Consider the following 15,213-nt stretch of genomic DNA (forward strand, 5'->3'; position numbering starts at 1 on the left):
AACTGCTCCCATAATAAAGTATATTTTTCTTTTCCACATTTTTAAACGTATTTTTGTCAGTCGGAATAAAAATACACATCTATCAGGCCCACAATGGAGCGGCCGAGATCCGATATATCCGGATCAAACCCCCGAAAACTTCCTGGATTTTTTTTCGACCCCCGTATAGAACAAAATTCGGCCATCGGGCCGACAAAGCTTTTATTATATTTGCAGAATTTTCGCTATGGTGTGTCAGATCTGTTCTATAATTTATCTAATTTTTAATCCATAATTATTGATTATATATTATATTATATGTTACACATCAAATATTACAAACTGTATAATTTGTTTATAAAAAATAAATAACAAGTCAAACAGTTGATTTTTATTTACTTCAGTGTTTGCTCTCAAGGTACATCCATTTTTTTTTTCTCTCAATGTTTAAAATAATTACAAAGTCTCAGATTGTGACATTCCTAGAAATATATTCAATTCATAAAATTTGGCAAACAAGGAATATGTTTTGTCCTGCATTCGCGTTAATTAACAGGAGTCATTTCTGGACTTGTGACAAAGTATTTACAATTGTTGATAACTTAACATAAATTTGAGTGTATGTACAATGACAATGAGAAACACGTGTGAAGTCTTATGATCTAGGACAAGCAGTTTATATGTTGCTGTGTGCAACAAGCCAAAGCTATATATGAACATATGTTTCTAAAACAATCTAATATACAAGCACCAGGGAATTTTTACGTTTTTTTTCTTTTTTTTTTCTTTTGCCATTATCAATGACAAATATATAACAAGCAAAAAGCCAAGTGATTGAGTGTATTTGGATTTTAGAGCCTCTGTTGACAAAATATGCGCAATCATGCTCAAGTTGTCTGACTAGAAAGTCAATATCTTTGATTGGGAAAAATAATTTCTTATTTTCTTTTCTTCCTTTTTTTTTTAACTTAATTTGGCACATTGAGTGTAACTCTAGCTGGCTGGCTGGCTCTGTTTGGAATGGGAGTTTTGAATGAATTGTAATCTCCAACACAGCTTCTTCATTTATTCGAAGCGAAAGGAATGATACAATGATCACAAATATATTCTTTCTTTGTTAATGGCAACTTATGAAAAAGGCAAACAAATATACACAGGATGTATCACAAGGAAACTAACAAATCTTAGGCACTAAATGTATTTTTTGCACGTTGCAAAAATTTTATACCAAATCTCTCTTTGGTTAACTTTTAAAAAAGGCTTGCTGAATTTTTTTCCCATTGAAAATATTATGGACAAGCTGACTTCTGTTGAAATCAGCTGGTGTGGCACCAATATGGTTGCATAGGCTTCGGTTGATGGTTTCTTTACGTAGTTTCCTCTGTGATCCTTTTTTCGGATTGGATTCTTATTATTAGAATAAAAACAATTAACAGGAAATGAGTAAACTTTTAGTGCAATTACAATTTTGAGCAAATGATAAAAATGTCACTCTACACAACCTAAAACTATAATATTAAAATACAGTTATAAAATCTGACTGAATGTTTCTTTTAAGCTGCAACTACAACAGCTGATCTGTTTGACAGTCAAACGAACACAAAAAGCACTTTGGGTGGTTTGTTAATGGTGCTATTAAGTTCTGCAGACAGTGCAATCCATACAAATACTGATCAATTATTATTGGCTAGCAGCCCCAATTACATTACTCCAAATATCATCTTTCCCCTGAGTATCCAAACTACAGGGTGCTGCAGGAGCATAATTCAATTGAAATTGCCCTGAAACAAACATAAGTTCTATTTAATAACATTAGCATATAAGCATATTTGTAGTAAATAAATTTATATATGTGACTTTATGTACATATTTATTTGCACCGTTATAAATATTTAATGTGAAGGCACCATATTTACAAACATATATTTTTAAGACAAAAGAAATTAACAATATTTAAATTAGTTATTTCCACTTTTACAAACAGTATTGATATAGTGCCTACCGTCATCCGGAGCAGATTCCTTGCAGTCGGTGCCTCGGTGTCCAACTTTTCCACAGTTATAACAAGTCATTTTTGCAGAAACGCCACCATTTGTCGACTGACAGTACTTTGAATAGCACGAGTTGCCACCTGCAAAACTCACGGTTCCAGACGTTACACTAGGTACTGGATTAGATGGTACCGAGCTGGGACTAGGTGAAGGAGGAGGCATGGGAAATGACTGTCTCGCATATATTAATTCTGGAGGGAGTCCATTTGCTAGAGGAAATGGAAAGTTATGGACTGGAGGAGGAGGTGTCATAGCTGGTGATATTAAACCATTTGCTGGAGAATTATTATGTGTAGGTATAAATGGGAATGTCTGAGGGAAGATGTGGGGTAAAAATCCAACACAGTTAAATGGTAATGAAACAGGATGAGGTGGTTGTTGTGCAGTACCGGGAGTTGGAGTCGACGAAGTCACTGACGATGGAACTGAAGAACTGGTAACTGTACATGCACAAGTACAGGTTGCCGGTTGACTATGATGAGTGGATACTGGAGGTGGTGGTGGAAGCAGATAAGTGGGTGTTAATGTATAATGAGTGGGAATGATGTCAGGTTGTTGGTGCATTTTTTGGTTGTTTTCACTGTCTATAACCATCGTTTGCATTGAAGAAATATTTTTTGGACAGTGATGCCTAGTGGCAAGAGATGCTGTAGTCATTGTACCAGTTCCACTATTTCGATATGTTGCCATACAGGACGTTGGTGTTGTGCACCCAGATGTGACTGGAAATGGACAAACAGTCGTTACGGTCACAACTGTAGATACAGGAAGTACTCGTTCTGGAGTTCCGCTGTGAGATCGTTGAATGTTACTGTGAGATAAAAAAGAAACAGCACTGGGTAGACCAAAGTTTGTATATTGACCATTTTCAAAAATCACAGTACTTGTTCCTAAAGGAGGTGGAGCTGGATTATTTTTACCATGAACTGGCAAATGATTTGGTTTTTGAACATTGGGATGAATTTGTAGAACAGCAGGAGCATAAGTTACTGGAGATGGAGCAATTCCCAGAGCTATCCGGTTCTCTTTATTACACTGATTTTCTTCTAATTTTGCACCAACACATTTTCCAGACCAATTCTGTTTATCTTCTCCTAGCTGCAAAATGGCTTCATTTTCTGATTTTGAATTATTTCCTACAGAAGGAAATTGTTTAAATAGTATTACATTAATAATAAATTACTTTAAATAAATATAAAACACAATTAACAAAATCTTTTCTTTAAAATTCTGAATTATTTCAATATTTTTCATTCAGTTAAATCACTCAATTACTTCATAAACATCGAATTTTATTCTCTTCTTGATTAAGTTGATAAAAAAAAGATGAATTTTTTATAAGAAGAAATGTCTGCAACAATTTCAATTGCTTTCTTCAAGTTCTACAACTCAAAAATAAATTCAAAAACTCATTTTTACATTAGATCTGTAAAGTATAAGGGTAACAATTGAGAATTTCTTCTGAACATATATTTTATTTTAAAAAAAACATTCTATATATAATGATTTTTTAATGTAATGTAAATAATTTTAATGAATAAATTTTAACATTTATTCTTATATTAAAATTATATATAAATATTTGAAATAAACTTCAAAGTTATTGATTTGAACATTAAATGAAACTTATAATTAATATTTTTAATAAGAAAATGTTTTCCCACTTAATGCTCAATGTAAGAAATATTTCAGCTGGTAAATATGTACACAAATAAATCATCAGATTTGATTTTTTTTATAAATTTTGCCAGCTTTGCTTTACAAACTGCATATATTGTGCCATATAACTATAATCATCATCACATCAAAACATTTAATAGTTAGAGTGTTTGACAATTAAATATGTTTCTATGATTCCAACTTAGAACAATTTAAAGCCAACATTATACAGGAGAGAGGAAATACTGGAAATTTACCAGCTTTTAACAAGAAAATTTAAGTAATAGAATCTAATATCAGATAAAACACAAGACTGGTATACAAAAATGGGAGAGAACTAAAGGCGAGGCATATATATAGATGTCCGTTTTTCAAAATTTGTGATGTCAGATGAATGTGTAGCACAAATGATTTTTTTTTTACAATTTTTAGACACTCTTAGGAAGTTTAGACAAAGAAAAAGCTGATGGGTGACCTTGTAATTGCAATTTAATATCAACACAAACTGATGCGCTACATAAACTGCAAATGCTTTCAAACGGACTTTAACTCTTTAAACACAAAATTGGTCTAAATTAGCTATATTTGTCAAGTGATGCAATTCTCAAAATCAATACTTTTTGTTATTTCACACCATTCAATATGCTTGTAGATTATATAGGGAGATTTACTTCATTAAAAAAATGGGCATTTTTCTGGAATGTATAATAAAAGAACGGGATATAGAATAAGTTGTATGATAGAATGTCACCTTACTCTATAAATGTCAAAATATTATACAACCAATTATTATAATGCTTTCTAAAGTAATTATGCCTCTTCTTCATGTTAAGCTAGGGATGGTTAAACACTTTGTCAAGGCATTAAATAAAAGAGATTGCTTAAATGCAACAGGAAAGAAATTTTCTGTTGCATCTAGACTTTTGCGAATATTGTTACAGAGTTTCTTGGTAATAAAAAAGATCTAAATTATACAAATATTGTCAACAAAATGTTAAGTACATCCAAGATTTTGGTTGCAATATGAGTTTAAAACTTCATTTTATACAATCTCATCTGAACTACATGAAAATCTTGGATCTTTAAGTGAAGAATAAGAGGAAAGATCCCATCAAAATGTAAAGGAAATTGAGAGATGATACCAAGGAAAGTAGTCTTTTTCTTTTTACTGTTGACTAATTAAGCAACAGGTTCCAGGAAAAAAGTTTCACAACAAAAAACAACAATCACGCTGATCTTGACTATTCAAAACTATTACAGAGAAATTATAATATTTTGTGTTAATGTTATGTAACTGGTATTGTAGCTTTTACTAAATGAAAATACGTTTGCAAATAAATGTCTTTAAAACTATGAATACTGATGTCTTTCAAGTAATCCTTATGTAATAAAAAAGGTCAATTGTTTTTGTATTCAACGCAAATAAATTATATAAAAATTACGTGGTTTGGTTAATATAATAATTGCAAAATTTAAACCTGCTGGCTAGGGTAATTTTTTGTACTTAATATAATTTTCATAAATGAAAATCATATTAAATCATTAACATTAAAAAAATTGGCTTAGAAAAATACAATTTCTAAACAATGTTTATCAATATTAATAATTTAAATAATCTGCAGAAATTTTCATTTCAAGTAAAATCTAAAAAATAAAAAATAAGTAACAAATTTACATGTTTTGTGTAACAAAATATAATGTTTTAGAAATATTAACATATAAGGTAAAAATTCAATTAGAAATGAAATTTTACATGAATTTTTATACACTATTTTGAATATTTTGGATTAAATTATGCTTCCTATATTATAATGAATGCATGCAAATTAATGATTAAAAAAAATAAACTGAAATACTGACAATGTATATAAAGTGTATCTATTTATTATAATACCTTTTTCACTTATACTCTCCTCTAAACTTAGTTTTTCTAAACCCTGTTGATTTTGGGAAGTATCTGCAAGAGGTGGACTCGCAGGAGGACTGGAGTATTCGGAACACGATGGAGAACTTTCACTACTAATTTGATTAATAGCTCCTTGGTTTGACAAAATACTACTGGCAGTAACTGGGTTAATACCTGATAAGTGATTGCTTACACCATTTAAACTTGAGCAGTTTCTGAAATAATTACAAATAACTTTAATTAAATTACAATATAAAATTAAATTTTTAAATAGTTAAACATAAAAATTAATGTTTAACTTGTAATAGTGAAAATAGTTTCCAAAAATAGCAAACTTTATAAAACTATTTTAACAGAATACAAATACATAGGATAAATCATAACAGATGCAGTTTATTCCTGCATATAATAATGCATTAATCATGCAATTTGTGCTGTCTGTCAAAAGTTGTATTCATTAAATTTTAGATTATATTATAATATGAAAATTAAATAATGTGAAATTTTTCACACAATGTAACTACATTCATTCAAATACAACATTAATATGAACTATGTGCTAAATTTAATGACAAACCAAAACATGAAAGTTGATTTATTATTGTCAAGCATCAGCATATTAAAACAGCTGGTCACAATTTTACCCATTCCAAGTGAGCCTGACTCACAATGGGGTTGGCCAATATAAATGAGAGATTGAGAATAATGGCCCAATTTATATTACTCATGACAAAGTATAAAGATTTAGATCAAATTTGATTCTAGATAGCCACAAAGTAAGTTGACACCTTACCAAATGCATAATAAATACACTGATGTAGAAAATATTTTACTCGCTTATTGTAATAATTAAATCATATTATAATGTGAGATCCATTTGTAAATAATTAATATTTTGTAAATTGTAAATTCCATTTGTAAATTGTTAATATTTACTAATCTTAATAATTAAATAAAAAATATTTATACAAAATAAAATTCTAATTATTTTTATATACAAATAAAATTTTAAAAACATATAATTTAAGTATTTTTATTATATTTATTGTTGGGTCCATTTAAATTCTGATACACCTTCACATAATTTTATAAACTACAAAATATAAAATTCCTATTTTTTAAAACTTTAACTACTGTTACCTATAACAATATATAAAATTCAGCAATTATTATTATGTAATGAACTGATAAAAATATTTCAAAGGTGCAAAATAGTTAATTTCTTTTTTTATACGAGGGTCATTCTAAAAGAAAAGAACATTTTGATCAGACGAGCTACGCAGTTCTCTCCCCACCCCCTACCCACTGCCGCATCATGGACCTTCCCATTTATTCCCAAAAGTCTGATGCTAACAGCAAGCTGCAACAATTGTTTACTGTTTATAGTGTAACTTTGAAATATGTGAAAAATTAATTAAATTAAAGATCCCGCCAAGTGTGAGGTTCGTAGTGTAATACGCTTTTTGAATGCAAAAAAAATCTACCCTATCAAAATTTACAGACAGACAACCAAGATTTATGGTAATGTGATCTATGAAGCTTCAATTTGAAACAAACAGCAGGGATTGTTGTCCGAAGGCATTGTGCTTCTTCAGGATAACGCACAAACTGCTGTGTTGACAAAGAACTTGCTTCAGCAGTTTAAGTGGGAAGTTTTTGAACATCCTCCTTATAGCCCGGACTTGGCTCCGAGTGATTACCATCTTTACCCAAAATTGAAAGATTTTTTGGCTGGAAATCACTGTGGAAGTGACAACAAATTGAAAGAGGCTGTTAATGACCGGTTCAAGAACTTCGCAGTAACTGAGTGTGCAGAAGGCATAGAAAAGCTGGTGACACGCTAAGAAAAATGTTTAAATTTGTATGGCAAATATATAGAAAAGTAGCTAAGGTATCATATGTGTTGTAAAATAAGTTTTGTTTCATTATCTTAAATAAAAATATCTAGAGATAAATGTTCTTTACTTTTAGAATGACCTTAATGATAAATTATATTTATTTTGTGGCTAAAATTTCTGTCAACAAATATAATAAAAGTACTCATTTGTTCCAATGTAACTATATTAATAATAACAATAAAGTGTAAAAAGACAAAAAAAAAGTGTATAATCAGATTAGGTATATAGATAAAGTTTTAAGATAAGATTATCCATATCACATACAGATAACCTTACCTTAATTATATGTACTGGTACTTTAATAGTAAGAACATACATTATAAGATTCAATCTAAATGATATTATAGTGTTGAATGAATTAAATTAACTAGGTGGAAGTCCCATTTCAAATCCACAATCTAAAAATAAAGCCACAAGATTACTTAAGACTAGGTGCAAATTAGTCAATGCCATCACTTTTAATGCGATGTCATGGCTCATGATATCACTCATGTTCTAAAGGCCCAATAAACATTTCCTCTAACATCCTAGGAATTATAACTCAAAAGAGTTTGTTTACAAAATTATAAAAATCGGTAATCACAATGTGTTACTTATAATTTTTTGCAATTACTTCTTGAGAGTATTTTTTACTACCAAAGAAGTGATTAATAAGAAATGTACTACATATTGCTAAATATATATGTTATACAATCATATGTATATTTTATAGTTACAATAATTTAATAAAATAACTGTAATGTTAAATTAATGAAATATTTTGATAATCAATCAAAAAGTTTGATGTGAAATCAGAGCTTGTAGCTGAAATAAGTGGCATAAATATTGTGCTTGAAAAATCCAACATGTTGAATCTGAAAGTCATTGAAAGAACCACCTATTTTCTGTCAAAGGTATAATATAGAATGACATTGAATTGATGACTGTACAGCTAATGATTGGCCTATGATGACCAGTTTGCTGTTATGTCAACTAGTTTATACTTAGCCTAAGCCAACTGATGTCCAGCAATGTGAGATCTTATTGATATTTCTCAAATGCATATTAATACTATACATAATGAACAAACAGTCACACCTATTTTTAAATTTTTATTTCATATTTCTATTCAACTAATTCATATAAAATAAATGTCAAATTACAGCTCAATATGAGATTTGGGCTACTCAACATTTTGTATTTTTTATCTGGATCAATTATTTATATTGGTTACTAACATCTCCAGGGTTATCTAGGTGTACTCTAAGTTCAATATTTTTCAGTTTAATTTTGTTAACTTCCTCCTTTGCCAATATCCACAGAAAAAAATAATATGAAGTTAAATTAGAACTCCAAGATAATTATTTATTGGCCATTTTCAATCATATATTTTATTTTATTTTTAACACAATTACAGCTTATATTATTCTGACATGTCTTCATATAAATTATTGAATTAGTTGAATGAGAGTAAAGAAATGAAAATTTAAATAGATATATATGGGATAATTGAAAATTGTTCTATCATATTTACTTGAATATAAGATGCCATCTAGTCTATTAGATCTAAGATACAGTTTAATTTCTTTGTGCTCACCCATAAGTTTTTCTTTTCTTTTTCTTGGAAAATAGACAACTCAAGAAAAATTTGTCAACAAATGATTCTGTTGACAAAAAAATTCTGTTTTTTTCTGTATTTATTGCATGTAAAATAGTTATGTATCATATTCTTCTATGGTACTGAAGTCTAAAATCTCTTCACTTTGTGTTAGGTTCTTCTGAATAAACACTGGATTCAGAGCTCACATCTTTCATGTGGAAAGATGTGAGTCTTCAGTTCCTTTTAAGCAATATATTCCTTTTTGGAAATGTAATATTTCTTGAAAGGAAGCCACACCACTTTTTCTGCAATTTTCATCCAAGTACTTACAATGTTACTGTAATAGATTAATAGATTGATCTCGTGACCTCTCTCAAGTAGTTACTATTTGACCATTACAAATATCAGTTTAATAAAAATCATTAGTTATTCTAACAACCACTTAATTAAAAGGTCTTTTTAGACAATTAAGCAAACTTGCAATATCTTTCCAATTCCAACAATCACCCAAAGCCAAGAATTATTCAGAATTTCATTAACAATTCTTTCATTTATATGCATTTCAGATCAGAAACTGCAAGAGTTGCAAGTCAACAAATAATAATTTGTAGACTGAATCATAATTGTAATTGTAATTACCTGAAGTATGATCGTGTCAGGCAATTGATACTGCAAAGATACTGCAAGTTTGCTTAATTGTCTAAAAATACCTTTTAAGTGGTTGTCAGAATAATCAATAAAATCTGACATATATTGCTAGTTTTTAGCCTAATTTTATTAAAAATCATTAAAATAATGCAATGGAATTAGTGACAGATAAACAAAATGCATGACACTAGAGGATGTTAATTATTACATATTACATTGATCTAAGAGGCCATCAAACATATGATGCATTATATTTTCAGAGATACCATAACCTGAAAAATAGTAAATCTTACATTCAAGTAAATATGGTATGTAGCAAGATAGGCACAAACATTCTGGAAATCATCCTAAGATAAATACAGTAGACTCTACTTATTTTAATCACTTTGAATCTTACCTAAACTGATAATAAGCAGAAAAAGTAAATGAGTGTTAGAACAATTACAAATTGTATAACTTAAAAACTTTATTAATTATAATCATTATTAATTAAAACAAAATTCATCCAGTATTGTTTGTGTGCTACGAACATCAACAACAGCTAGTGTAAAGCTAGCAATTTTGTTAAAATTGTAATTTTGTAAGCAAATAACAGCACTAATTAACATGGCATTAAAAAGGCCCATCTATCCAATGATGAGGATAATTACAACTAAACTTTGATTACAATAAGAAAAGTTTTTTAAATGTGTTTTGGAACCTACTAATTTTGATAATTATAATCAATTAATAACATTATCTGTGATTACAGTAAGTGGAATCTATTATATTTTGCAAACTAGATATACTAAAATTTCAATAAAAATAATAATATTCAAACTATCATCATTTCAGATCTTTTGTAAATAGCTCCATTTTAAACAAATTCTATGAATCTGTTTTATAAAAATTATTTAATAAAAATTTCTTGTATATTTAAAACTATTACTTTTATTATAAATTCATAATTAGCTTATATAAAAATACACTATCAGAATTATTTATTATAATAAGCTCTCTTTTGTGTTTTATTTGACTAACTGTCTAAACAATATTCAATAGAGAGTTGATAAAATAAAACACATAAAAGAAAGCTTATTATAATAATAAATAAATTTGATAGTGTATTCACTGTTGTCTAACTTTGGGATATTTTTAGAACAGACAAAGAAAAAAATAGTGACAGATAAAAATTAACAGCAAAAAGTTTTTCAATGCAGAATGCAAAAATGACTTTGAAAATAATAATTAGTGATATTCAATATTTATGCAACTGAAGATAGTTTTAAAATTGTACGCAAAACTTTAGGCACAGCAGCATAATACCAATTACTTGATGGCTGTTGTTGACCAGCTCTGAAAATATAGACAAAAATAGGTTAATTATATTTTATTATTAAAATTCATTGATAAAGCTTAGCTTGAATTTGAGTCTGAGATTAATCACTCAGTTTATGATGATTAAATATAAAACCTAGTGACTTCTACACTTTGCCTTAAAAAAGACTAATGCAGAAATAAATCATATGAATAATGTAAGGAAGTCACAATTCAAAAAATATAATAAGTCTACTAAATAAATTTAATTTCATCTGTCATATTTTAATTATTTTTCTTCATATATTAAAGTGAAGATATAAATTATTTTGAATGTATATTTTCCATAATATTAAATTGAAAATTGAAGTAAAAATTATTATAGAAAATTACAACAAAATCTAATCAATTGTTTTTATTTATATACTAAAAAATATCAAATTTTTACCTAAGGTTATCAAGAATTTTTCTTATTTTTCCAGCAACAGACTTAGAAATTCCCAAATGTTCAATTTTTTCTTGTCTCATGCACTGTAACTGAAAGCAAGGAAAACTCATTTAAAAACTAATTGTAATTAATAATCGTTACTAACTTAACATACTTAACTTAACATTATATAGTATTTAAAATTACAAATATTAAAATTATAGAAACATAGAAAGCAAGCAAAATTGATTATTATATTTATAAATTGTATATTGTTCTTCTAATAAATATTAGAAAAATTTCAAAATGATAATGTTAATACCTTTCTGTTTCTCTTTAAAATTTGATATAAAAGAATGAAACTGCTGAATTTAAACAAAAAGTATATTTGGTAGCAAAATTTGTAAAGTTTCTTACTAAACATTATTTAAAACAATACAAAGTTTATCTATTAAGAAGCAAAATATTCCTAAAACTAACATAAGCATAAAAACATCTTTATGAAATCAAGATCTATGCAGATAAAATGTATTTTGTCCTAATAATAAGCAACTTTCATTCCTTTAATATCAAATGGTTCAGCTATCTAACTATGTAATAAAGAGACAATTTAATGGGATTATTAGAAATAATTTTTCTCACAATAACATTGACTGTGTCATATTCATGTAATAATAAACAATAATCTGCTGGGCTATCAGCAGCCAATTATTAAATAAATAAAAACTATATACTGTATTATTAATTAAATATCTGGATTTGGCCTGAAGGCTGCCATCTTATATAAATTACCTTTACTTTATACAAAATGGCACATAATCAGTTATATTTAACCAAAAATCTACATATTTAATAAATACAAATTTAACATTAGTATAGCCTGAAAAAATAATCTATCTGTTTAGGCTTAAGTAAATTACAGTGAACCCCCATACAATGCAGAAGATGCATTCTATATTATAGGAAAGGGCATTGTATAAACCACATATGTTATGTAGGAACTATGAGTATGGTGTAATGGCAAAATAGCCAAAAAGTCAGAAATACATTTTATGAATGTGGACTCCTATAATGCATTCTACAAGGGTCCATTGTATTTCACTTTTATAATTATTATTATTACCAATAAATTCTAAAAAACTGGCACCATTTTATAAAACATAGAAAACAAATTGCCTTTTACTGGAAGCCAAAATTCATTTATTAAAACAAAAACGTTTTCAATCTACTTTATGTCATCTTCAGCTATTACACAAAAAATTAGAGAATGGAATGTCAGTTAGAAAACCAATATAATTGAGTATAGTATTTAAAATTACAAATATTAAAATTATAGAAACATAGAAAGCAAGCAAAATTGATTATTATATTTATAAATTGTATATTGTTCTTCAATTTAAACATATTGTATGCAAATCTTTGATGTATTTTGATATGTTTGTTATTTGATATAATGTTTATATAGTCATTTGTACTTGCTAAAAGCTTTTATGTCTGATCTGGCATTTTCTGTATGTATTATCTGTAAGTGTTTTAACACACATTTTCTGTAATCTTTTGTGTTTATGAGCTGATCTTGTTTGGCAACTATAAAGCCATCAGTCCCTCCAAAAATGGCATTCCCAAGCTAGTTAGTAATTTGGTTTAGTTTTTGCAAATAATCCTATCTAAGGTCATAAAAATGTCTATCATGAAATTTTAGATCTATGACTGATAAAGAGTTCTATATTATATTATATTATATTATATATATATATATTGTCCTCAGTCGCATCTGAGGGACATTCTGGAATGAATTTTGAAGTTTTCTTATTTATGTTTTATTAATGTTGTTCATTTAAAAAAAAAAAAACTGAATATTGTGCATTAAACCTGTGTTCAACACAGAACTCCAAAAATGTGTGTGTATTGAGTTGACACATGTATTAACTGTTATTTTAATGTTTAGATCCATAATTCAAGATTTTGCATTCAGGTCTGTTATTATTACTGTTTAAGCTATTGTTATATTCCTTTGTTTATATTCTATGTGACCTTGGCCAGTTGAAATCCTAAATTTCTGTAATTTTATTCTTGTCCAAAGACTCAATTGTTGTTGTTATTGTGTAAATATTGTTATTTATTATTATTATAAAAATTTATAAAATTTTCAAATATATTTATTATTAATTTATTAAATACATAAATAAAACAAGGATCACACTGACTGTTTTTATAGTAATCACCAACCTATTTGCCAAAAACAATTTTTATTTACCAGGTTACTTTTTCGATTACTATGATTTTTTGTACCAATCTGAAATGAAAGGATGACTGATAATATAAAAAATGCAGTGTTTCTCAAACAATTTTATTAACAATTTTATTTTTGTTTATTAACAGTAAAGTTGTATTCGACCAAGGCAGATTCATGTTCTGTAATACTCTTTCATCAAGAGACCCTTTTTTTTCAGAACTGCTCTCTGACTATTTGTCACTCAATCACCAGGTGAATATAATTTTCACAAATTGCAAATATTGCAACAGACAGCGTAACCCAATATAAAATTTAAATATCTACTTTAACTATTAAATTTATTTAACTATTCAACTTATACTGGTGTGTTCATGCTAATAAACTGTCACAAACCCAATTTAAAAATGCCTCTGTAACCTGCAATTAAATTACTTGCTGCTAACCAGATTTGTGACAATTCAATATATGTCAGTACAAGTTATATATATATATATATATATGCCAGCATCTGAAGAATAGCAGTTAGTTAACTATTGTTACTTATTAAAATAATACATACATCTTCTAATTTAAAATTCTTTAATTTATCAAAGTATTCATGCAGATGTTCTCTCTTCAAAAATCGTTCAAAAGTTGCAAAGTCTTTCTCTTCAACGCTGTTTCGAACAGGCCGCTGAATCCAAGGTGAAGCTGAGCGTGAATTTGAACCAGAATGAGGAGGAGAAACATAAGGTGATGATACAGGTGAAGAAATAGGAGATCTGACTGGTGGCGTGGCAGATGTTTGTGATTGTACAGTACTAAACAATAAAGTTATTATTATTAATTTTATATATAATTCAAATATTATTTAAATAACTAGAATACTTCTATTTTATTTTTCATATATGCAATACAGGTATCACTCATACAACACAATTTTGCTCAAACACAGTTGGAAAATTGGGGATATCCTCGTACAACACAACTTTTGGTTTCGCTCTAATATAGTTTTGGAAATCCTCTGATAAAATNGCCCATCTATCCAATGATGAGGATAATTACAACTAAACTTTGATTACAATAAGAAAAGTTTTTTAAATGTGTTTTGGAACCTACTAATTTTGATATTTATTGTTGGGTCCATTTAAATTCTGATACACCTTCACATAATTTTATAAACTACAAAATATAAAATTCCTATTTTTTAAAACTTTAACTACTGTTACCTATAACAATATATAAAATTCAGCAATTATTATTATGTAATGAACTGATAAAAATATTTCAAAGGTGCAAAATAGTTAATTTCTTTTTTTATACGAGGGTCATTCTAAAAGAAAAGAACATTTTGATCAGACGAGCTACGCAGTTCTCTCCCCACCCCCTACCCACTGCCGCATCATGGACCTTCCCATTTATTCCCAAAAGTCTGATGCTAACAGCAAGCTGCAACAATTGTTTACTGTTTATAGTGTAACTTTGAAATATGTGAAAAATTAATTAAATTAAAGATCCCGCCAAGTGTGAGGTTCGTAGTGTAATACGCTTTTTG

General features: G+C 28.1%; 1 protein-coding gene across 2 annotated transcripts; it reads right to left on the bottom strand.

Annotated features, from left to right (window-relative positions):
• Positions 1 to 417: 417 nt before the first annotated feature.
• LOC111615176 (leucine-rich repeat extensin-like protein 5) lies at positions 418 to 14,582 on the bottom strand. Of its 2 annotated transcripts, XM_023356578.1 has the most exons (6): positions 14,239 to 14,582; positions 12,620 to 12,688; positions 11,465 to 11,553; positions 5,584 to 5,810; positions 1,982 to 3,166; positions 418 to 1,760 (listed from the first exon to the last, which is right to left on the bottom strand). In XM_023356578.1, exons 3-6 carry the CDS (start codon positions 11,542 to 11,544, stop codon positions 1,660 to 1,662), a joined length of 1,593 nt encoding a protein of 530 aa, XP_023212346.1. In that variant the 5' UTR covers positions 11,545 to 11,553; positions 12,620 to 12,688; positions 14,239 to 14,582; the 3' UTR covers positions 418 to 1,659. The 2 variants fall into 2 exon arrangements, with proteins under 2 accessions (XP_023212346.1, XP_023212345.1); XM_023356577.1 differs by lacking the exon at positions 12,620 to 12,688 and having other exon boundaries at positions 14,239 to 14,581.
• Between the last annotated feature and the right edge of the window lie 631 nt (positions 14,583 to 15,213).

This window comes from Centruroides sculpturatus, unplaced genomic scaffold (genome assembly GCF_000671375.1).
Source record: "Centruroides sculpturatus isolate CEXI.00-Female unplaced genomic scaffold, Cexi_2.0 scaffold1368, whole genome shotgun sequence".
NCBI lineage: Eukaryota > Metazoa > Arthropoda > Arachnida > Scorpiones > Buthidae > Centruroides > Centruroides sculpturatus.